This window comes from Varanus komodoensis, unplaced genomic scaffold (assembly GCF_004798865.1).
Source record: "Varanus komodoensis strain SLA01 unplaced genomic scaffold, ASM479886v1 scaffold33, whole genome shotgun sequence".
Taxonomy (NCBI): Eukaryota; Metazoa; Chordata; class Lepidosauria; order Squamata; family Varanidae; genus Varanus; species Varanus komodoensis.
This window is the reverse complement of record NW_025335817.1, coordinates 4,351,840-4,374,774: the sequence shown is the minus strand read 5'-3', so window position 1 is coordinate 4,374,774 and position 22,935 is coordinate 4,351,840. Positions and strand designations below refer to the sequence as shown.

Here is a 22,935-nt window from a genome sequence, read left to right as displayed (position 1 = left end):
GCTCCATTTCTTTATCTTTATCCCACCTGATGACCAGTGATCTCTGAGCACATTAAAAACAGTTAAAAGACTGCAATGCTGTACAAATGCTTAATAATATGAAACGCAATGCACATGTTTAAAATGATCGCATACCATTTAAAACAGAGCAGTACCTCTTCCCCAGCCCCCATCTCCTTTCTCCCAACCCTCCGTGGCTTTTGCAGCTCGCCCACCCCAATTCTCAAAGGTAGAAATCCCTCTTTCTAAAGCAGTCAGAGGTTTGAGCTAAAACCTGCTGGTCTCTGGGATATTTTGCTTTCTGCTCCCTGTCTTGCCTTTAGCTCTGCTCACTTCTGGAATGTGGCCGCTGAAATGGAACCCGGCCCTTGGGCTGGAAGGAATTGTGCACCCCGCCAAAGAGCCGCTGCTTCTCATCCCCGCCATCTTCTGGGTGGTCTCCAGGGGCAGAGAAGCTGTCCGTTCCAGATTGCTTCGGGCCTTCAGCTCGCTGGCTGCTACATCTGGCCTCTTCTTTCCTCATGGCCCTGTGCCAGCTTAACAAATCAGATGCAGCAAATTTGACATCCGTCCCCTTATCACCCATCTTTCACTGCTGCCTGGTTGTTTTTAGGTTACAACTCCCATCATCCCCAGCGAGATGGCTATTGGGTGAGGGCATCAGGAGTTGCCGTGCAACCTGTTTAGGGGCTGCTTTATGCAATGTGGTCCTATTTTCCTGTTACCTGGGCCTCGAGCCGTGATGCTTTCCCTCTCCACCCTCCTCTCTGTGCAGGTAGTGATGTCTGTCGCCCAGCTCTACTTCCACCTGGCTCCAAAGGCTGAAGTCGGGGTCATCGCGAAGGCCCTGGTGCGTCTCCTCAGGAGCCACAGGTCTGCAAATCCCCATGGCCAAGGCTAACGCGTTTCCTTGAAATTCTCTGTTCTTCTTGGAAAGCTTGTCAGGGCAGAGCAAAGGGGTGGTGGGGCGTTCAGGTTAGCGTCTCAGAAACTGGCTCAGCTCTCGATGACATTTGGCGGTATTTGATGCACCTGCATTTGGTCGTGCTGACAGTGTCTTTGGACAAGTGGAACCTGCCACACACTTTTGCAGAGTGGAATGTCCTAGTTAGGGAGCCAGCCAGCCCAGCCTGCCTGCCTGCCCATCACGACTGGATGTGCCATTTCTTCCTCAAGACCACCAGTCATTGCATGCTCGGCCCTCACTGGGTTTTTTTGCTCTGATCCTCCATTTTAGATTTCCCCCAACTTAAAGGATCTTTGCTGCTGCTGCTGCTGCTTTGTGGCTCTGCCCAAGCTTGCTGGCCCCTCTTCTTGTATGTGAATGATGCACGTTTGACTGCATCAATAGCCAGAACAGGAGAAAGAGTTTGCTTTTAATATATAGAAGAAACAGAGATGTGCCACTGAGGATCTTTTATCTGCAGCTAAGAATGTGACAGCACCAGTGCTGGGAAAGTCTGCATTGCCCAGGCAGAATCCCAGTTTGAACAGGAGGCCTTTATAGTAATCCTGCCTGGAGAAAAGAGCCCATTGTTGGCGAGTGCCTTGGACCTTTTCACCTTGACCAGTCTGTCCCAACCTGATGCTCTTCAGTTGTGTTGGAATACAATTCCCAGAATTTCTGATCACTGGCCATGCAGATTGGTACTGACAGGGAGGGAAGTCCAAAGGGACTGGAGGACACAAGGTTGGGGAATCCAAGAGGGATGAATGGCTGTTCCAGTCTATCACTTCAGTGGCTCAGCAGGTGGGAACAGAAGTTCATTCGTCCTGCTTGATCCCAGGCAATTCCTGATCGAAGTCTCCAGGCTACTCACAAGCAGAGCCTGTTAGAGACCATTGCCTCCCTGCTTCTGTCCCAGAAGATATTTAATCAGAGGCTAACCACCTTTCTTGAATTGCTGGTGTGGTGTGGTGGTCGGGGTGTTGCACTGGGTACCTGGAAGACCCGGGTTCTGCTTCCCACTTGGCCAAGCTCACTGGCTCACTCTCAGCCTAACCTACCTCACAGGGCTGTTGTTAGAATAAAATGCAGCTATGCTAACCACCTTGGGTTCCTCACCAGAGGAAAAAAGACAGGCTAGAAATGCAATATAATCTTCATCATCCGAATATGGGATGGCCATTTGTCTAAACGAGCATTCCCCACCTGGATGCCTTCCAGACCTACTGGACTACAACCCCCATAATCTCCAGCCACCATGGTTGGAGTGATGAGAGTTGTAGTCTCCAGACTTGTGGAAGGCTTCCTCAGATGTGTAAACCCTTTTTGCCCATTTACAGACCACGTTTTGCAAAGTCTTCCTCCCTTGTCAACAATTCTCTCTCTCATGTGCTTTCTGTTAACGACAGCGAAGTGCAGTACGTCGTGCTCCAGAACGTGGCCACCATGTCGATTAAGCGCAGGGTGAGTGCCCGCCCGCCCGCCCGCCCTCGCCTTGCTTTTCAGTGGGAGGGATGTGCTCGGGTTGAAGCGAAGGCGTTCCAGATCTCGGGGGCTCTGCCATGCTGCAGAATCAGTGCCCCGAGGAGAGCTTGTCCGTGGCCTCCATGAGCTCTCAGCTTGCCGTGGGAGTGTCTGCAGGCGATGATCTCACTGCTGCTGTCTCTGCAGGGAATGTTCGAACCATACCTGAAAAGCTTCTACATCAGGTCAACCGACCCCACCCAGATCAAGATCCTCAAGGTATGTTCGAGGCCCGGGCATCTTGGTGCTCTGGCGATCGTCCGTCCTTTCTTCCTCCGTGGGGGCTGCCAACTCTGCATGATTCTTTCCCAGCCCCGGGAGTCTGCCAGAAGGGGGCACGTCTTGTGTTCTGGCCCTCCGCAGTCGGTTGCGTCCGTCATTGCGTGCCGGGAGTGGGGGAAACGGCACGTGTTTGCGATCTGTTCGTGGTCCTACCATGTGGTCGTTGCCCTCGTGTGGCCCATTCCTCAGAACATTCTCAAGCTCTAGCCAGGGAACTGGAACTTACCTCCACACCTTAAACCCGCTGGAGTTTCCTGTGTCGTTGATCAGAAAGAATGGGAGGGGACCACTGCAAACCCAATCCCTCTGGGGGCTAGGGAAAAGGGCTGCTTCTGCATCCACACTGGCTAATATCTTGATACGCAAAAAGGTTCGTAGTAGTAGGGTGACCAGGTGAAAAGGAGGATGTGGCTGCTGAACATTTAACCGTCGTGCAGAAGAGGTTGTTTGGGTGGGTGCAAGAGCCTTATCCCTTTCATACCTGATTACCCTGCCTGGTAGCCATTTCTCCTTGTTCTCACCTTGCTCGCGCACATGTTTGCACCAGTCAAGAGCATTTATCTCTTCTGCAATGACAGCTCTGCATGGAAAAATAGAATATTGGTATCCTACACAGAGCAGACCCCATGAAATGAACAGGATTTCAGTTAGGCCAGTGATGGCAAACCTTTTAGAGACCGAGTGCCCAACCTGCAACCCAAAACCCACTTACTTATCGCAAAGTGTCGACACTGCAATAAAACCTGAAAACTGAGGTTTTAGTTTAGAAAAAACACCTCACAGCCAGTCCAACAAATATATATATATATATATAGATAGATAGATAGATAGATAGATAGATAGATAGATAGATAGATAGATATGGCAGTGCACTGACTGGCCATGCGAAACTCGGACGAGTCACAACTAATGAGTCACAGCTTGTGACATCATCGCCTGGCACCACCACTCCTTTCCGAGCATGCGCATGGCCCCTGTGTGCGCTGTTACCCGATGCTCGGCTGCTGGGGCGATGCTGGGGTGACTTGGCTCGCGTGCCGACAGAGAGGGCTCTGCGTGCCCACGGTGGCACGTGTGCCATAGGTTCGCCACCACTGAGTTGGACTAACATTTGATATAATTCTTACGAAGGAGCAATGGCTGTATGAAAATAATGAATTGGCCACATCCAAGAGGATGCCCTCTTCAGGATCCAGGCCTCCTTTCTGTGCATAACCACTGCAGCACGGGACCCGTTTCTCTACCCGTTTGGCCCCATGCAGCTTGTGTGGGTGTGTGTGACCGAATGCCAGATGATCCGATTCCCATCTTTTGAATCTTCTTCCAGCCATTTATTGCTTAAAACAGAGAAGATGATTGGATGGGAAAGACCTCTGAGCTTAGCCTTGCCCGTGCAGTTCTGGTATTCATGGACATTTGTGCTGGAATTTGCACCAGAACGAGTCACTTTCAGGGTTTCGGCCATTTCTTTAGCTGTGTGTGTTTGTGGTGTTTGCACTCTTGCTCAGGAACTTAAGTTCATGAGACAGACCTGCCACGATTTTTTGTTGCCTCTTTGGAGTAACATCTCTTTTTCTCGTCTGTCCTGCCAGTTGGAAGTTCTGACCAACCTCGCCAATGAAACCAACATTTCCACCATCCTGCGTGAGTTCCAGGTACAGCAGCAATGAGCAAGAGGCAGGGTGATACGAGCAGGCCCAGTGGAGAAACCTAACCTAGCCATTGGTCCCCAGAATCACTGAAGCTTAAAAACAAGCTTTTCTGGTACTGCATTCTTCAACTGATTTAAGATGAGATGCTTGGATTAACAAGGCTTTTCTGAATCCATGGGGCTGTCTTCTCATTAAAACATGAACTACTCTGCTAGGTCAATCTAGTCTGAAGCTAAGACGGGTGCTCTTGCCGTTGTGACTGTCCCCTGAGCATCCGCCGAGTTAAAGGGATCATGCTCCAAACCATGAGGGCTCCGATTGGCTTATCACAGCCAACTCGTTTCTTCCATTTGAAAGGGCTGTGAATGAGGCCAATAGAAAGAGTCTTGGGTGAGAGGAGTTTTTATTTTTATTTTTTTAAACAGTAAAGAGAAGATGGTAAAATCTCATTATCTGGGTGTCCTTTGTAAACTCGAGAGAAGGGATGTACTTCATGGGAGGAGAAAAATTGACCAGAACAAGGGAATTTAAAAAAAAACATATATTTATTTCTGTAGCCTATCCACATTCAGAACAAACCGTAACTGATAAATGGTAATAAATGATAATTCTAAAAACTTAATACCACATCTCTGCTTTCCATGCTTTCCCTCCCTCTCTTCTCATCTGCACCTTGCTGATGATTCTGCTTAGCAACTTAACTGTCGCCTAATTCTTTTCACCGGCCTGGTTCGCATGTAACGATAAGTCAGCATATTTAGTGACTATGGTTTGTTGTTGAATTATGGGTTGTCACCATACAGGATCTCTGCACTGAAGATTCACTATGGGTTGTTGACCACAAAGAATCCAGGAACAAAACCCATGGGTTGTTGTCAGGTTTGTAAATTCTGGGTTCTCATAGTCCTGCAGGGGCCAGATGACCCATGATTCAACAACAAGCCATTTTATGTATGTCTCACCTTCCTGCAGTCATGGAACTCAAGGTGGCTGCAGGTGCTCTCCCTTCCAAGCTGCAGACCTTTCCCTGCTTGGCTTTAGCTTGGTAGCTGCCCCACGTGCCTCCACAATGTCATGTACCCTGGAACCCAAACGCAGACTGTGATCTCTGTTGTCCTAAAGTGCCGACAATGCCATTGTCTCGCTGTATTCTCATGCAACGCCCTCTCCCTGATCTCTCCCTCGCTGTCTCTGCCCTCCTTCCCCTAAGTGACTTCCTCCAGATGACACTAACTCTGCGCACCATCCTGCCATTCAATCTGGGCTTCGACTGTCCGTCATTCCTCCTGTAACTCTTCGCTTGCATTCCTCTTCCTGCAGACCTACATCCGGAGCATGGATAAAGATTTCGTGGCTGCCACCATCCAGGCCATCGGCCGTTGTGCCACCAACATCGGCAAAGTGCGCGACAGCTGCCTCAACGGGCTTGTCCAGCTGCTGTCCAACCGAGATGGTGAGACTGCAGGGCGTTTCAGATGTGAGCAGAAGGGCGTTTTGGGAAGCCATGTGCTTTGTCGGCCCTTGGCTGACAGGAGAATCAGAGGCAACCTGAGCGTCCTGGGATGTCGTCTTTTGGTGGGGCACCTTTCCGGAGCATGCGAGGGTCCCTGTGCCAAGGGCTGGCCGTGAGGTGTCCCCTGGCCAGTCATTCTGCGCCCCTGCCTTATGCTTGTTCCATCTGCCACTCTTACTTAGAGCTGGTTGTGGCTGAATCTGTGGTCGTCATTAAGAAGCTCCTGCAGATGCAACCATCTCAGCACAGTGAGATCATCAAGCACATGGCCAAGCTGATCGATAACATCCAGGTGGGGGCATGTGCTGGGAGGCGGCGGCAGAAGACTCTTCCCTGCCCCCTTGCGGTAGGGGAGGCGTTCCTGAGAGCCCGGAAATGCAGTTCCCCCTTGTGTGCAGGTCCCCATGGCCCGGGCCAGCATCTTGTGGCTGATCGGCGAGTACTGTGAGCATGTACCCAAGATTGCCCCTGATGTGCTGCGCAAGATGGCCAAATCCTTCACCAGTGAGGAGGACATTGTGAAACTTCAGGTCATCAACTTGGCAGCCAAGCTCTACCTAACCAACTCCAAACAGGTAATTCTCTTTCGAAGGATGAGGGGGAGTACCGACTTCTCTGATTCCAGGCGCCTTGTTAGGTGAGGTCCCCGTCGTTTGCATGTCAAAGATGTGTCGAAGCAGAGGTGGGAAGCTTCTGGGAGCCACTGTCCTTCCTCCAAACCTTCCCCCAGCAGACATCTTCCCTGCTGCTGTGAAATTCAACAGCAAACCACTACAGACCCTGAAAAGGAGAAATTTAGCTTGCAAACAAACTTCCCATGTTTTGCCACAGCGTGGCAGGAGCTGCAGAAGATGGGGAGTTGGACGTGGGCCACTTGTTGCCAGCGTCTGGCTTTTTCCAGTCTTCCACTGCATCCCCATTTTGCTAGTGGGGAGTATATTTTGCTTGGTAGCCGTTCTCTCCAGAGCACTGAGTCATTGCGATTTGCCACTGCATTTCAAGAGATTTTCCAAGTGCCGTTGAAGTGCTGCACCAAAACAGGCTGCTGGGAGCTGGGAATTTTTGTGAGGATCATTTCTGCCACGTGGAAACACCACCTTGATGCTACGGAAGTCTGTGTTTTCATTTGAGGAAGTGTTATTTAGATCATTTCCATCCACTTTGCATGCCCTGGAAGTCTGTTTTGGTATAGCAATGAGACAAGCTTGAAGCTCAAAGAAAGGATTTCAGAGAAATCTGCAACAGGCTCAGATGAGTTTAAAATTTAGCACATCTGACCAGAGGATTCTGTCGAGGACCAGTTTTTTTGAATTATGCATAGACTGGTGGACTCTTCCTTACTTTCTGTATTTTGATGCAAATTGAGCCATAGAAAAATATGAAAAAAATAAAAGAACATTGACTGAAAAATGCACATTTCCCCGTAGGGACATGAAAATATGCAATGGGGGAGGGACTGGTGCATTTTCAAAAGTGTGAAGGTGAGGATGTGTGAACATGCACAAATGCATACAATTCGCAAAGTCCAGTTCCATCCATGATCAGATGACGGAATGAAAGGTGACTGAAGATCTGCAAAATGTTGATGGAAGAGATTTTCCACAATTCCAAAGGTTACTTTAACTTTCCCTACAGGCAGCAGCTTTTAACATTTTATTGACGGATTGACTGATTGATTGCTGCTACTGTCCAAAGAGTTAGACAGACGGCGGTCAGTGAGGGCGGCAGGATTGTCCGCCTCCTGACGAGGGCCCAGGGGCTGCTTTTGCTGATTGTTCCCTCCCTCACGCAGAGCAAGCTGCTCACCCAGTATGTGCTGAACCTGGCCAAGTACGACCAGAACTACGACATCCGAGATCGTGCCCGTTTCATCCGCCAGCTGATTGTGCCCACCGAGAAGAGTGGGGCCCTCAGCAAGTACGCCAAGAAGCTTTTCCTGGCGCAGAAACCTGCCCCCATCTTGGAATCATCGTTCAAAGGTAGGGGGGAGACCCCGTTCAAAGGGCTGCGGGTGATGAGCCCGGTGGCCGGTCCTGTGCTGGAGAGATGCTGCTGACGTGTCTTTCTTTCCAGACCGTGACCACTTCCAGCTGGGCTCCCTGTCGCACCTCCTCAATGCCAAAGCTGTGGGCTACCAAGAGCTCCCCGACTGGCCCAGCGAAGCTCCAGACCCCTCCGTGCGCAATGTGGAGGTATTGGCTACTCTTCTGTCCTACCGGTGGTGGAAATGGGGACCCCAAAGACTGGGGTTGCCCCAGCCAGTTGCGACAACATAGGCTTGCATGCCCAGTCTTGTGCATTTGACCAAGAATCGCCTCCACTTGCCTATGGGGACGACAGAGGAATGAGTCTTGCCACAGGGCCTTCCTTCTGCTGCTGTTCTACCCGTGGGCCTGGATGCCTCTCGCCTGCAGAGCTGAAACACTCACCTTTTCTCTTCTCCTAGGAAGAAGCCCTTGGCCCCGTGGAAAGCCATATTGGGCTGCTGGGCAAACCGATAGAGGTGGCGCTTGTGCATGCTGTGATACTTTCCCCTCCTCCCCGCGTGCTCCATTCTCCTCCTCCCAGCTCCAGTTTTTCTTCTGGTGTTGTGTGGCTCGGACTGAGCTTGGTGTGTGTGTTCAGTGACTTGCACTGGGACTGCTCCCTGATGTGTTGTTAAGCCGATTTGCTACGATTTCCGATTGACTCCAAAAAACACCTCCTTTGATCACGCAGCAGCTTCCTTCCTTTTTGAAGATGTTGTGATGATTGATGCAAAAACTGCCGTGGCACGTTCTGAACCGTACGGGGTATTCTTTCCCTAACTGGTGAGAATGCCACTTCAGAGAACGTGGTACATTCACTGGCGGGAAAGCGCCTTCTAATTCATCGTGCAGCAACACATTGAAAAATGGCCTGTTCTACCCTACGAATCTTTTGTTTCTAATGATACGCTAATCAAATTGATGTTAAGGAATCAAATGCCTACGATCTATTAACGAAAATGTCTTATGCTAAGTGACATTTGCTGCCGCCTCGTGCTTTTCCCTCTCTTTATGTGAAACCCGTGTGGATTTCAAACCATACTGCGATGCACAGGAGAGCGAGAGGCAGTAGGGTCAGGCGTTATGGGTACAGGATTAGTCTGCAGGGTGACCTGCATTTCAGTCCCCGCACAGCCATGGAACTCGCCATAGTGGCTTTGGAGGGAGTCTCTTGGCCTAACCTGCTTCCCTGGGTTTGGTGAGGGTAAATGGAATAGTCCCATGTAGGTCACTCCTCGAGTGAAGGAGATAAAGGATACATACACAAGTGGCACGTGTGTGAGTGTGTACATGGAGACACACCACTTTTCCAGCCGGCCATCGGGGCAGATTTGAGCGTAACAGCCACAAAGGGTCTCAGGTCAAGCCCTGCTACTTCCAGATGAAAGGCTCAGACGGCAGCAAAGATCGCCGCCTTGCTCAGAGCGGAAATGCAGTTTGGCTTGGCAGAGCACCATTTCCCTAGTGACACCAGAACCTGGAAAGGCCTCGTTTTGCTGGGGGTGACGGCTGTTCATTGTTCCTCCTTTGCAGCCAAGCGGCCAAAGTGAGATGCCCGTTCTCTTGCACAGCAGGATACTATGTCTTGCCCTACTTTTCTGAGAGTCGCTCCATGTAAGGCTACATTCCAGTTTCCGTGTAGAACATACACAGCAAGTGCATTGAGCTCGCTCACTGTGCACAGGCCAGCCACCAGCTGCAGCTAAAGAGACCGTCATACGCCATGATGGGACATGACACTGCCCGTTGTTGCATTGCTTGCTCCCCGTGGAAGCGGCATCACCGTAGGGATTCCCTTTAGCATGAAGTGGAGGGCGATCTGCTCTCCTCCTCCGTCTGGAGGGGGTTTCGATGCTCTTCCCCACTCCCCTGCAGTGTAATGGGAGCCTCTCGCTGTCTTTGCTTTGGCCAGGTCCCAGAATGGACTAAGTGCACCAGCCGTGAGAAGAGGAAGGAGAAGGTGGAGAAGCCATTCTATTCAGATTCAGAGGGAGAGTCTGGGGCCACGGAATCTGCCGACAGCGGTGAGAGCAGAGTGCTGAGATGGGGAAGGAGTGCCATTCAGGACGGAGCACGTGCTTATTGTGTCAGAGACCTGGGTTCAGGCCCTGACGTCTCCCGCGAAAAGGACGTGCTCAGCCTGTCCCTGGAGAGGTACCACCAGTGGAAGCAGGCAGTCCCATGTCCCACAACTTTTCCTTCACTCCCGATACTTTGCCATTATAACAGCAGAGGGGCTGTTTCTCCAGCCAACGTGGGCTTCTCTCCCAAAGTGAGAATCGGGGGTCATCCTGCGAAGTGGATCGGTGGGAGATTCAGGACAGATAAAAAGAAAGATGACTTCACAGAGCAATAGTCAAACTATGGAATCTACTTCCAGGGACAGCAATGATGCACCCCAATTTGGGTGGCTTTAAAAGGGGATTGGGCTAATTCATGGAGGAGAAGGCTATCCATGGCTGGCAGTCCTGATGGCTATGTGCTACCTCCTGTACTGGGGGCTGTATGCTGGGGAACATGGGTGAGGAGGTACAGGCCACTCAGCTCTTGCTTGTGGGTTCCCTGTGAGCAGTTGGTTGGCTGTGCTTTGAGCAGAACGCTGGACCAGGTGGACCCTTGGGCCGACCTGGCACGGCTGTCAGGCTCTTCTGCAAGGGCATCCTCAGACTGGTCCCCGACGGCTGCCTGCCAGTGGGAGCGGGTGATCGCACACCAGGCGTTTGCAGCCTGGCCTGGCCATGTGCCTGGGTGGCGTGTTTCCCGTGGGTCCCATTTCAACAGAGCACGGGCTTAGGGCCTGAACAAATGCAGGCTTTGCCTCTGGAGGTTAGTTGGATGAGCTGTGGAACACAGGGAGGTTTGTGATCCTGCTCTGTGGCAAGGAAGGAGGAGCCATAGTCGCTACCTTGGCAGTGGGGAGCATATGGTCCAGTATCCCTCTCCACTGACGAGCATGCGTAGGGCTGATGGGAGGCACAGGCCACCAGCATCGGGAGAGCCTCACACCCCCACCCCTGCGGGTGAAGACCTTTCCAGCAAAAGCAAGGTCTTTTTGGTGGTGGGACCTCACCTCTCAGAACGGGTGACGTGTTTTCACCTCTTCCAGGCAAGCATTTTTGCTGAAGCGTTTAAGTAGCATTTTCACCTTAAGGATTTTTTTTATCAGTTAGGTTTTGTATTTTATGTGTGAATTATTTTGGGGGGATGCTCCCCTGGGAATCTTGAAAGGTGGACTATGTAAAGATTTTAAAAAAGAGAAAAGAGGGGAGGCACCGACCTTGCCAGTGTGACTGTACACCCAGTACTCCTTTTTTCTTTCTTTCTGACAGAGCCCGAGACCATGAGCGGGTCTGAAAGTGACAGTGGCAGCGAGAGCGGTTCTGGTTCTGACAGTGAGGAAGAGGACGAGGACGATGAAGACGATGAAGAGAGTGAGGACCAGTTGGAAGAGAAGGAGGAGAAGAAAAAGAGGAGAAAGGAGGCTGCAAGGAAGGGCTCTCTGGAGAGCGCTGGCAGGTACGCAGTAGGCCCAAAAGAGGCCATTTTGGACAGCCAGTTCTAGGGGTGCCGTGCCAAAACGGAACACGCAGCTTGTCTTGGGCTGGATGCCGCATTCTAAAAGTGGGGCTTGAAACAAAATGAGCCGCCCCGAAGCTTCGGCAAGGGGCGGCGTAGAAATGTTTTAATAAATAAATAAAATAAATAAAATGTTGGCATATGGAGTGCTCCTGTGCAGGGCGGCAGCCGGGCAGCTAAGCAGGCCCTTTCCCGGAATGCTCTATTCCATTCTTGCCCAACCCTTTGGCATGTCATTTTTTCTTCCTCTCTGCAACAGACACTCAGTGCTCTGTGGCTCTTGCAGAATGTTCAGTCCCCACTGGACTGAGCACCTCCCCCTTACTGTCTAGTGACTTTTGCAAACCTACAAGCTCCCCTTCGATTGCCTTTGGGCATCTTGGTTGTTCTGGCTATGCGAGGATTTGCGCTTGGAGAATGAGCGATTTAATATGCTTGAAAACTGATATCATAAGCAGCCTCGGGGAAGCCCCACACGGCTCCATCACTGCTGAGAATCTCTGTACAAGCACCAGAGTCAAGTCCAGCCCGACCTGTTCCAGCCATGGAACTGACATCAGTGACATCTCGTCCAGCTGCTCATTTTAGTTGCCCTTTTCTGCACTTCTTCCAGTGGTACAATCTCTCTTTTTAGTTGCGGTAACCAGAACCGTACGAAGTATTTTAAGTGTGATCTTATCACAGATTTGGTTAAGGGCTGCATGATTTTGGCAGTTTTCTTTTCCTAATTATCTGTTACATGGAATTCACTTTTTTTACATCAGCCACATGCCGCATTGACATTTGCATCAAGTTGTCCACCACAACCATAAGATCTCTTTCTTAGAGATTGCTCAGATCCTATCAACTACTACTTAAAAATGGGATTTTTAAAACAATCCCAGTGTGCTTATATTGAACTGCATTTGCCTTTCCAATGCCCATTCTCCTAGGCCAGAGAGATCCTTTCAGAATTCCTCACAATCCCCTTTCGTTTAGCTACTCTAAATGGTTCAGCGTCAACTGCAGAGTTGGCCACTTCATTACACTCTCCTTATTCCAGGTCATTTAGGAATAAGTTGAAAAGCATTGGAACCTTATTCCAGGTCATTTAGGAATAAGTTGAAAAGCATTGGAACCGGTACAGATCCCTGTGGGATCCAGTGGAATAAATACAAGTAATACTGCTTTTGAATGTTTTTCCATGTTTTGTTACGCCTGTTGTACAGGCAGCTGGAGAAAGTGTCTCTCACTTAGTCCGTTCCCTGCAGTGCTGGTTTTCGGTTTGCAAAAGGTTTTTCCATGTAGGTGTCGTGCGCGACGACTCAGAGGAGTCGTTGGCGCACGTGAGAGAGCAAGGTGCTCCCTGTGAGAATCAAGCCCCAGAGCCCCAGAGCAGGAAGATTTCTACCTGGTGCCCATTGTACAACCCCCCCGCCCCCCCGGCTCTCTGACAAAGTTTCTCAGACAGAGGAGACAGGCAGCTCTTCAGCAGAAGCTGATAACGGAATGAGGGCAGAGGGAGGTGAGCAGGTTCCCGTGGAAACGGCAGGACAAGATGGAGATAAAGACCCTGGGAAAAGTGTAGCTTCGCTCGAGATAGGAGGAGAGCAACTGGAGTTTGGGGCAATTGGAGTCGAGGGAAATGGAGAGGAGGAGGGAGAGAAGCTTGTCTGACCCGCCCAGGGAGGGGCGTCCCAGACGGGTCAAGAGTGTTTTGTAATCTGATCCCCCTCAGAAAGAGGGGACAATGTCGCCATTAATGTCGTCATTACAAGTTCCTTTGTTGTTTGTTGCCTGCGTAGCTTTGAAGTGTCTTAGAATAAAAGATGTAAAGCTCTAACTGCCGGCTTCTGTGTGAGTGTGTGGGAAGAGTGCTTCGGCCTCTTGATAGTAGGGGAATATTCAGAAGAATATTTTAACAAAGAAGTGGGAGAGACCAGAGTGTAGCCTAAGCCTTGATTCGTATGTTCCTTTCTAATGACTCCAGTGATGAAGAGGAAAGCAGCAAGAAAAAGCAACCACCGCGGAAAGGGAAAGGAGGCTCAGAATCCTCGTCCGAGGAGGGCAGCCTCTCTGACAGCAGCTCTTCAGAGTCTGACTCTGGCTCCGAAGCAGGGGAATCTCTTTCGGAGAAGGAGATGAAGAACAAAAAGTTGGTGAGTGGCCAGATCAGGGGACAGGCATGAGATCTGTGAACCTGCAGCACTCTTCTGGTGCTCGTAGATCCCCCCGTTGTGCAGGAGGGCAGTTGCTATCAGGGTTGGAGAGAAAGGGACTCCAACACATCTGGAGACATCAGGATGGGGAAGGCCTGTTGGATGGTCCACATCATGCCACATAAGTTGTTTCAGTCATCTTCATGACCAACAAGCTTTTTTTAAAATCTTGTTTGTAAAACTGGGGTGAAAACCCATTTTGGCTTCCAATGTTATCACTATCCCTGTCTCCAGAGGTGATTGTAATGATAAAACGGAGGGATGAGAGGCAGAGTGTCTTAGGTATCTAGCCCTGATCTCCCAGAGGAAGGAAAGAAAGCAAAAGAACATCTCACATCTCAGCATTATAGTGGTGAGCGATATGAATGAATATGGGACGCACCGTGTCCATCGGCATCTCTCAGATAAGGTTAGCCTCTAGCTCCCACCAACCCCAGCCAGCATGGTCACTGTTGACAGATCATGCCATTTTAATCCAGCAACATCTAATGGACCACATTTCCCCAGCACTGGCCAATGGCAGTGGAGAAAACACAGGCTCTTGCTTTCCTAATTCTTTCCCTGTCATCCATTCTAGCCGCCTACCAGCAAACCTGCACCAAAAGCACTCAAGAAAGGAACAAAGGAGATTTCCTTGCTCGACCTGGATGACTGTAAGTATTGCCCTCCCAGACCTCCACACACATCACCCGAGCATCTTTCATTGTTCTTTTGCACCCTAGAGCGATTCCATTCAGAGCACCCCTCAGTGGGGCTCATTCCACTGTTGGGTGTCCCCTGGGCTTGAGGTCCTGCATGCCTGCTCTAGGCTGAGGTTCTCACCTGCTCAGTTTGCAGTGGGGACTTGGGCTACCAGCTGGAGCAAATGCCTGGCCTCTTTAGAAGCCACTCATAACGATGCTTTCTCTGTGGATTCTATACTGAGGCTTTGGCAACCTGCAATATGGCTGCAGTTGGAGATGATGGATGTCAGTGGCCTTAAAGTTAGGTGGTGATCGAGCACAGACACAGTATGTGGGAAGTCCCAGGTTCATTTCCTGGCATTTCATGGTCACCCTGAGACCATGGAGAGCTGCTCCCACTTGATGTCCTGCTGGATAGTTCCGAACTCAATGGATTCGGGCAGATTCCCATGCGAGGATATGATTCCACAGTACTACGAGCAGGAATCTCAGTGATCAGGTAGTCAGCCTATTGAATTTAGAAGTGCTCTTTGTTTTCCAAATATATTGCCCACCTTTGCACTGAAGTTAAATATCCAGCAGTTATTTGGCATGCATCCCCAATGCTCTGCAAGCTGAGCAACCTTACAAGTTAGGATGGGCGTGAAAGGGCGGATAGCTCAGCAGTAAAGAGCCTGCTTTTCGTGCAGAAGGCCATGGCTGAATCCTGGACATCTTCATGCAGGGCTGGGAAAGACCCCGCTCTGAACCCTTGGAAAGCTTCTGCCCTGTTACCTGGGGATAATGAGAGTTGCAGTCCGACATACCTGGAGGGCACCAGGTTGGAGAGGGTTGGTGCAAACTGTGTTGCTCCATAGACCTGCAGTGGAGAAGAGCAATGGGTGTGTAGCCAGTTGTAATTAATGGTTAAAAGTAGAACTTGCACATTCCTTCTGAACTTCTGCAAAGTGCTTTTGAAGTTGCTGTTTGGCCTGGGGGCAGAACGGGGTGAGAACCTGCTGCTGAGACCAGTAAGAAGTTCCTTCTGGAGCCACTTTAGGGTGGATGAGGAAGGGGGATGCCAGAGGGCAGCAGTGCAGAAGGAAGGAGTTAGACCTACCACTCCCATGGTGCTGACTGGGATGGGCTGATGCTGGTCACCATTTAACCAAAAAGAAAAAGAAATAGACACGCACGGACACAGGTTGCTCCTGAGATGTGGCCCGGGCAACCTGGTGGCCTGCTCTGTCCCGGTTAATTGCACTCTGGATTCATGCCTCTCACGTAGAGGGAAGCCTGCCCTTGCAAGAGATGCTGTGAGGGACAACTTCCTTGGGGTCTGTTAGGGTGGCCAGCTCTTTGCACTGACTATATTTAACCGCTGCTAATGCAGAAAGACAGTAGCTGCATCCCCAGAACTTCACGGGGGTGGGGTGGGGTGGGGTGGGGGGCATCATTTATCCGTTAAGGAACGTTGCTCTCTCGCAATGCTGCTGTGTCCTGGCGCACAGTCTGGGAATGGCCGTTCTGCGAGTTTGCCGCGAACATGGGATCTGTCCATGGTGCTGAAGTGTCATACTCTTTCTGTTGGGTGGCCATTTCACCCTACACTCTCCTTCCTTAGCCGCACAACCTCCAGGTGCACTGGGCTGCGACTCCAATCATCCCCAGTGGCTGTGGATGATAGGAAGTATAGTCCAGCACATCTGAAGAGCGCACAGTTGAGAAAGCTACTTCACGTCGGGGGGATCACATCTTGCTGGTCTTGTTCTGTTGCTATTGCTGTTCTTTCCTCCACCGCTTCACCGTTGTTAAGAAGTCCAGATCCAGAAGCACAGTAATGAATTGTTCCTTGCTTTGCTGTCCCACAGTCACTCCGCCTCCCCCACCACCAGTTGCCTCCAGCCCCGTAGTCTCCACCAGCCTCGTGACTGACCTCGAAGGGCTAACCCTGACGGACACCTCTCTAACTGCCTCTGTAAGTGACTTCCATTCCCAGGTGTCTCTTGGCTTTACGTACATCCCACTTCTCCGAGGAGCTCCAAGCGGCATCCTGTCCTCGTTTTATCTTGACAACAATCCTGTGAGGTAGATTAGGGCACGAGATGGGGAGCAATGTTGTCCACTGGAGTCGGGCTGAGCATGGATTTGATCTGGATATCCTGACCTAGACCACAAACTCCCTTTCTTATCGCAGTGGCCTTGGGAAATCTTCTTAGAAACTCTGGCCTGTTCATTCTGTCTCCAGTGATGCTTTTCCCAGTTCCTGTTGCCAGAAACGTGGGTGATTGGGAATGCTGTCCGTGACATCAGGTGGCCAGTGGGGAGCCTTACTCTGCAGGCAGAAGGCCACAAGGTTGTTCCCCGCATCTCCAGGCAGGGCTGAGAAAGGATCCTGCCCGAGACCCCAGAGCCACTGCCAGTCAGTGTGAACAAGACTGATCTCCGTGGGACAGTCATCTGACTTGGCATGAAGCAGCGTCCTAGGCTGCTAGTTCAGGATACTTAATCTGGTGCCCTTCTTGTTAGGACCAGTCCAAGTACCACAAAAGAGTGCCAAGGTTGATAAATTGATCCATGCTGCACGCTGCACAGACTGGTTCATTCAGTCTGCCATCGCCATCTCGAGACAGGGTCTAAACTGCAGACCTCACAGCTGTAATATCTAGTTCCCACTTTGGACTTTTCTGTTCTTCCGACGCACTGCTTTTTGTATTGCTTCACTGATCAAGAGCTCTGCATACTCCCTCGTGGCATTCAGGTTGGTCCTACTAAAAGGGTTAGCCAACCGTAGATGCTGGATTTTTCATTTTCATGAACCGAGAGGGCTGTCTTTGATTCATTTCTCTACCAGCCTTTGTGTCTGCAGGGGAAGACAAGATTGTCTCAAACCAGCTCTAGATTATGACAACTGTTTTCCTACAGCTAGGAATTTAGGAACTTGTTCCTCCTCCCACTGGATTGGTCCAGGGCCACTCCATCCATGGCTCCCTCCCAGCCTAACTTCTGCCTTTCGTTGCTTTTTCAGTCTCCATTTTAGCCTGGCTTTGGTGCTCCCATGGTGTTCTTCTACACACGGATGCCACTCTTGTTGCTCATCCAAGCTGATGGTTTATTTTATTTTAAAAATACTTTTATCATAATTTTTAATGGAAAGGCTGGCATTCTGCAAATCAAAGCTCTGACCTACAGCACCATCTTTATTTGTATACAGCATAGTTTTTTTTTGTGCTTAGGAGCTCAGATCCCATGTTTGCTTTGTATTTAGATCCTTGGCCAAGTGACGGTTCTTTTAGTTTGTGTTCTGGGCAAGTCCCACCCCTATGGCAGCCATTTTGTGAAAGTGCCCAAAAACCTCTCTCAACATTCCATACGGGCCTATCAGTGTTCAGGATCCCTGGACTGACTGCGTCTCTGCTTCTTTCTCCCCTTCCTACTCTTGTTTTATAGATGATCAGTCCTGTCTTTGGGACAGTGAAGACTTTCGAGCTGTTGCATCGCATGACAGGAGAAGGCCTTTCTGTTGAGTATTACTTTAGCCGGCAGCCTTTCGCTCCTGACTCCCGCATGGTGGCGGTACAGTTTCAGATCTCTAACAACACGGCTGCTGATGTGAAGAGCATCCGTGTCCAGGAGCCCAAGCTGCTCTCAGGCATGCGTGTCCAGGAGTTCAAGGAGATTGGTAGGACCTCTGTGTGTGTGTGTGTGTGTGTGTTTGTGTAAGTTGGCTTACCCTTCACTGGTTCCTTCTGGGATATCAACAAACTAGTTCTAGCAGTGTTCCTCTCCTCCAGGTGCAGGTCTTCATGGCCCATTCAAAACCACACCATCCCAAAATCCTTGGCATTACAACAAGGAACAAAATAACACCCCTGGGAAAATTAATGTCCTATCAACCACTGTGAGAACTGCAGTTAAGCTGAGAGGAAGCAGGGAATTCCAAGCGGGGTGCAGCCATGATCCAAACTGGGAGCAAGCCAGAACCATTACTCGGATGCCTTACTTGGGGTTGTTTCTCCTGTCTTCGCAGAATCTCTGGCACCGGGTGAAACCATCAGTGTGGCCATGGGCATAGATTTTTGTGATTCCACCCAGGCAGCCAGCTTCCAGTTGTGGTAAGTACCTTATTCTCTCCTTCTACATATTGGTAGGGCAGGCAGACTGGAGAGTCTCCAGCATACGCAACCTCCCAGAGACTTGGCCCTCCTGTGTTGCTCTGAAGAGTGCCCAGGTTCCATGTGTAGCCCTCTTTTCTAGTCCCCTCTGCCACCTTCTTCGTCCCTGCTACCTGTTGATTAGTTGGCCTGTTAGCTTTCTGAGCCACAAGCTGAATAATGTGCATTATTTCTTAAGCACCACAAAACCAAACCAAAGTGCTGTATAGGATAAAATTACAGCATTCATAAGAATGCCCCACTGGTTTACCATCTAAATAAACACACAAGAAGAGAGGAAGGTGAACTCAGAGAAAGATACTGGAGGAAGAGAAACACCAATTTAAAATCCTGATAAATTATAAAACACCTTAGAAAACCAGATATGTTTGAAACTGCTTCTTGCACAGTGTGTTTGGGATGGCATTTTATATGCTTCAAGAGCCAGTGTGGCACAGATTATTGGACTGGGACTTGGGAGATCTGGGTTCTAGTCCTCACTGGGCCTTGAGGCTTGCTGGGTGATTTTGCATCAGTCAGTGACGCTAATCGCCTCTCAGAGCAGTTGGAGAACTGTAATTCATGTATGTACATGTTGCAAAGATAACATCTTGCCCAAAAAATATAGACAGACTGTGAGTTCAGAGATGTAATCTTTGGTCTGTGCAGAAGAGGAATGCAGAGCTTTAGAAGAAACACTTGGAGATTTTAATAAACTGTAAATAAATATTAATTAAGAAATAAGTATGAGAATAAGTTAAAGTGAGAAACAACAAAACAGGAGAACAACGTGTGAGCATTATTAAGATTCTAAAACAAATACAAGGGAAAGGAAGCCAGTGGAGAGTGAAAAACGGAAGAGCATTGCCACATTTATGGACCAGAAAGGCGAGAAGAGCTACAAAGGATAGGGCAGGTAATTCTTGCTAAAGATGGGCGGTTTCATGGGGGATGCTGCATGTGGCTCACATCCAATCTGGTTTTCCTTTTAGCACACACACTCGCCAGTTCTATGTTTCCGTCCAGCCGCCTGTGGGGGAACTCATGGCTCCCGTATTCATGAGCGAGAATGAGTTCAAGAAAGAGCAAGGTAAGTGTGTGATTCCATGTTCTTTTCCACCCACCCCATAGCTCTGTAACGATGGAGGCCTTGAAAGCTTCTGGCCGAGGAGCCAGAATCTTGCTGCTCCACCCGTTGCTGCAGGCAGGGCCCCTCACTGCCCTCAGAACAGGAACAAAACCACACTAGACAGGGGAGAAGCACTGGGACCCAACACGCACTTGACCTCCTTCCTGTCAACGCCCCATCCCCATTCACAAGGGAGACGCCCAAAATAGGCGCCACGGAGCCCCTTCCCTGTGCAGGCCGAAGACGCCAGACTGAGCCTCCGCCCGCGCTGAGGCGGCGGTCCCAGACTCCCCCCGCAGCAAGCCCCACATGGCCCCGTGGGAACTTGCTTCTAAGCAAACCGTGTGGGATCCTCGGCAGGTTCTCCCCTCTGCCTCCCTGCCCTGCAGCGTTCCTGCAAGGCTGGCCTAGCCCTGCCGGCAGCGTCGGCCTCCGTGGCCCCACGTCTTGGCTCAGCGCCCTCTTGCAGTCCCAGTGGTCAGCAGGGGGAGAGGCCAGTCCCTCAAGAAACCCGCCTGTTTTCCGCCCAGGCTGCCCAAGGCTGTGGGGAGAGCACCCTGTGCCGTGCCGTGCCGCACTGGCAGCTGACGCTAACCATGTCTTTTGTTCTCCTCCGTTGCCTTGTGCATTCTCGCTTTTCTCCTTTAGAGCAACTGTTAAGGATGGGTGTGGGTAAGTGCCAGCGCAGGTAGCTCCTTCCCGCGGATTCTGCAGCTGTCTGCTCCTTCTAGTGGTAGTGCTAACGCGGCTTCACTGGGTGGTGTCTCTCCTCTCCTAGCCATAGAGATAGCCCTGCTTCTACCCTGGGGGTTCTTCCCTCCTCTCCATGGAGCTACGAGCACTGCTTCACCGCAGGCACACACATCCCTCCTCCTCCTCCTCCTCCTCCTTCACACTTAGCTCCCCCTGCTGCTCTCTTGATCAAAGCCTTCTGCAATAGACCCCACACCAGGAAAGAAGAACCTAGGAGCACATCAAGCCAAATCAGGCATTGCTTTAAATCTGCCTCTAGCCAATACCACTTGTTTTCATTTCTTCCTTAGGAGGGACATGCCAGTCAGGGGGCTTATTTCCAAGTAGACTGTATGAAATTGCACAGCAGTAGGCTTTTTTAAGATCTGGAGAGAGCCCCCTGTACTTTCTCTGGTGACCTATTCTTATTTTATATATGTGTGTGTGAGACAACATTTTCCTTCAAGGGGTCCAAGGCAATACAGCATAAATCCGCTCAGCTTCTTCCGCTGAATTTTATGCTTGCAACATGGGTCCCTGTGCAATTCCAGCTGCCTGGAAATAGCCTCGAATAGGCAGACAGAGAAATGGTCACAAAGAGCACCGCGACTGCTTTTTTTGAATGCTCTGTGTGGATCGAGGGAGATTTTATCCGTCTGTTGGGGTTAGGGTTGGTGAAACCTGGATCCCTGGGCCGGGTCAGGGGCCTGGGACTGGTCTTGATGGCCAGCGGGAAACAGACTGGATGCAGATGAGCTTTTCTGCATCTTACCATTAGGGCAGGCTTAGGAAAACGTAGAGTGCTTTGCTAAAAGGGAATCCAAAGGCCAGTCCACCGCATCTCCACTATGGCTGGAAGAACTTCTGACTGAAACCCTGGAGAGCTCTTAAGGGTCAGTGTTGGCAATACTGGGCCAGATAGACAAGTGTCTCTCCCAGTGTCAAGAAGCATTTTGTGTTTGTGACTTGCAGTGCAAAGGCCCATGTTAGAGCAATAGGCAGGCACCGGCCTTCTTGCAGTGTGAAGTTTTGCAGAGCTGTCTGTACCACGGAACAGAGTGAGGCACCCACTTCATGCGGAGGATGTTCAAAGGCAGGACGATTCCGATGCCACTCCAGTCGCTCTTCTGTGCGTGAATTGGGGAGCAGGACCATTTTCTCCTTTGCCTCCGGCAGCCCAAAATGTAGCTGATCAGCCTTATAGTTCTGATGCAGAAGCAAGGGAAAAGGCACTAATTCCTTCTTAGAGGCCCTTCAGTTTTCTGTCTCTGCCTACCTTTGCCGTAGAGTTGCATGCATCTTGCACGCTGTTCCTGAGCCGCATTTTTCCCAAGGTGGAGGAGGCAGCCCTGCTCTTGAGCCTTCTCGTGCACCTTCCTCCTCCTCCTCCTCCTCCTCCGACCTTGGCAGAGCACTTGGCCTTCCCTAGTCTGCTTCTCGAACACCGTCCTTCCTGCATGGTCCAGCAAGGGGGCCTCTTGGCATGTCAGACCTGCAGCATCTTCCAAGCACCACCCACTGTGATACACGAAGGAGCACCCCGTTTTTCTGCAGGATGAGGGCTTGGTGGATAATTACCAAATGCCTGTTTGTTTGAAATGGCTGTTCATAAGGCCAGGAGAAATAGAATCCCAGGGATTGTGGAATGCTGGTAGGCATGTTTTTCAAATGGTTCTGGTTTATGAGTTTCCCCTCCTCTGAAATGTCTTAAAATGGGACAGCGCCCCCTTGCATGCCAGGCTCCTCCAAGCGGCAGGCGTTTGCTCATGGAGACAGTCTTCCTCGCTCCATCTTCCTCCTCCTGCCTTCCTTTGAGACAGGTCATTGGCACCTGCATTGGAGACCCGTTTTGATTCAGTATACGAGACAGAGGGATCCAATTAGGATTGCTGTGCTCTCCCCACTGAACTGTGGGGTTGCCCCCTTTCTTGCTCTCCCCCCCTCCCCATTTGTAAGGATATCACTATACCTATAAGATTGAAAAGCTAAAATGGGTATCACTATTCTCAAAGGAATTTTGACCCTTGGGTTATATCACAAAACAAAAGGGCAGTTTAGAACAGTGATGGGTCACCCACGACGAATCCAGATGCTTTGGACTACAACTCCCATGAACCCTGGCCATCAGCTGTGTTGGCTGGAGCTGATGGGACTTGCAGTCCAAAACACCCAGAATCAGATGTAAATCTTTTCCTGGAATGCAAATAAGATGCATTTGCTTATAGATGCAAGTAAGTTTGAATTAAAATGCATATTAAAGACTTCCTATAAATAGAAAACTAGCATGTCAAGGAGACTATTCAGCTTAGCCTCCTCCCTGACAGTTTACTTTTCTACATGTGGGGAGTTTCTTTGTTCATTCCATGGAAGCATTCAAATATGTAAACACCTGCAGAGCTGTAACCTAAAGTGGTTTATCCCAGGAGAAGTTTTTCCTCTTGCTTTTGTCTGAAAAGCCATCTTTCAAATCCCAAATCAGAATTGGTGAACTCAGTTGCAATTCAAATTGAGATTAGCAAATAGCTGGAAGTATGGATAAT

At 50.2% G+C, this 22,935-nt stretch overlaps 1 protein-coding gene across 5 annotated transcripts in view; it reads left to right on the top strand.

Moving 5' to 3' along the window:
• AP3B2 (adaptor related protein complex 3 subunit beta 2) overlaps positions 1–22,935 on the top strand; it is a 45,009-nt gene that overhangs the window by 19,109 nt on the left and 2,965 nt on the right. For 3 of the 5 annotated variants that reach the window (XM_044438752.1, XM_044438753.1, XM_044438754.1), the window contains exons 9-26: positions 776–873; positions 2,356–2,410; positions 2,618–2,689; positions 4,345–4,407; positions 5,725–5,857; positions 6,100–6,209; positions 6,316–6,492; positions 7,710–7,896; positions 7,991–8,109; positions 8,364–8,420; positions 9,857–9,968; positions 11,274–11,460; positions 13,490–13,658; positions 14,296–14,371; positions 16,252–16,358; positions 17,831–18,062; positions 18,411–18,495; positions 19,527–19,624. In XM_044438752.1, the coding sequence (XP_044294687.1) occupies positions 776–873; positions 2,356–2,410; positions 2,618–2,689; positions 4,345–4,407; positions 5,725–5,857; positions 6,100–6,209; positions 6,316–6,492; positions 7,710–7,896; positions 7,991–8,109; positions 8,364–8,420; positions 9,857–9,968; positions 11,274–11,460; positions 13,490–13,658; positions 14,296–14,371; positions 16,252–16,358; positions 17,831–18,062; positions 18,411–18,495; positions 19,527–19,624 (2,137 nt within the window). Of the gene's footprint in view, positions 1–775; positions 874–2,355; positions 2,411–2,617; positions 2,690–4,344; positions 4,408–4,456; positions 4,517–5,724; positions 5,858–6,099; positions 6,210–6,315; positions 6,493–7,709; positions 7,897–7,990; positions 8,110–8,363; positions 8,421–9,856; positions 9,969–11,273; positions 11,461–13,489; positions 13,659–14,295; positions 14,372–16,251; positions 16,359–17,830; positions 18,063–18,410; positions 18,496–19,526; positions 19,625–22,935 lie in introns of those variants that run through there. The other 2 variants (XM_044438756.1, XM_044438757.1) reach the window with 2 other exon arrangements.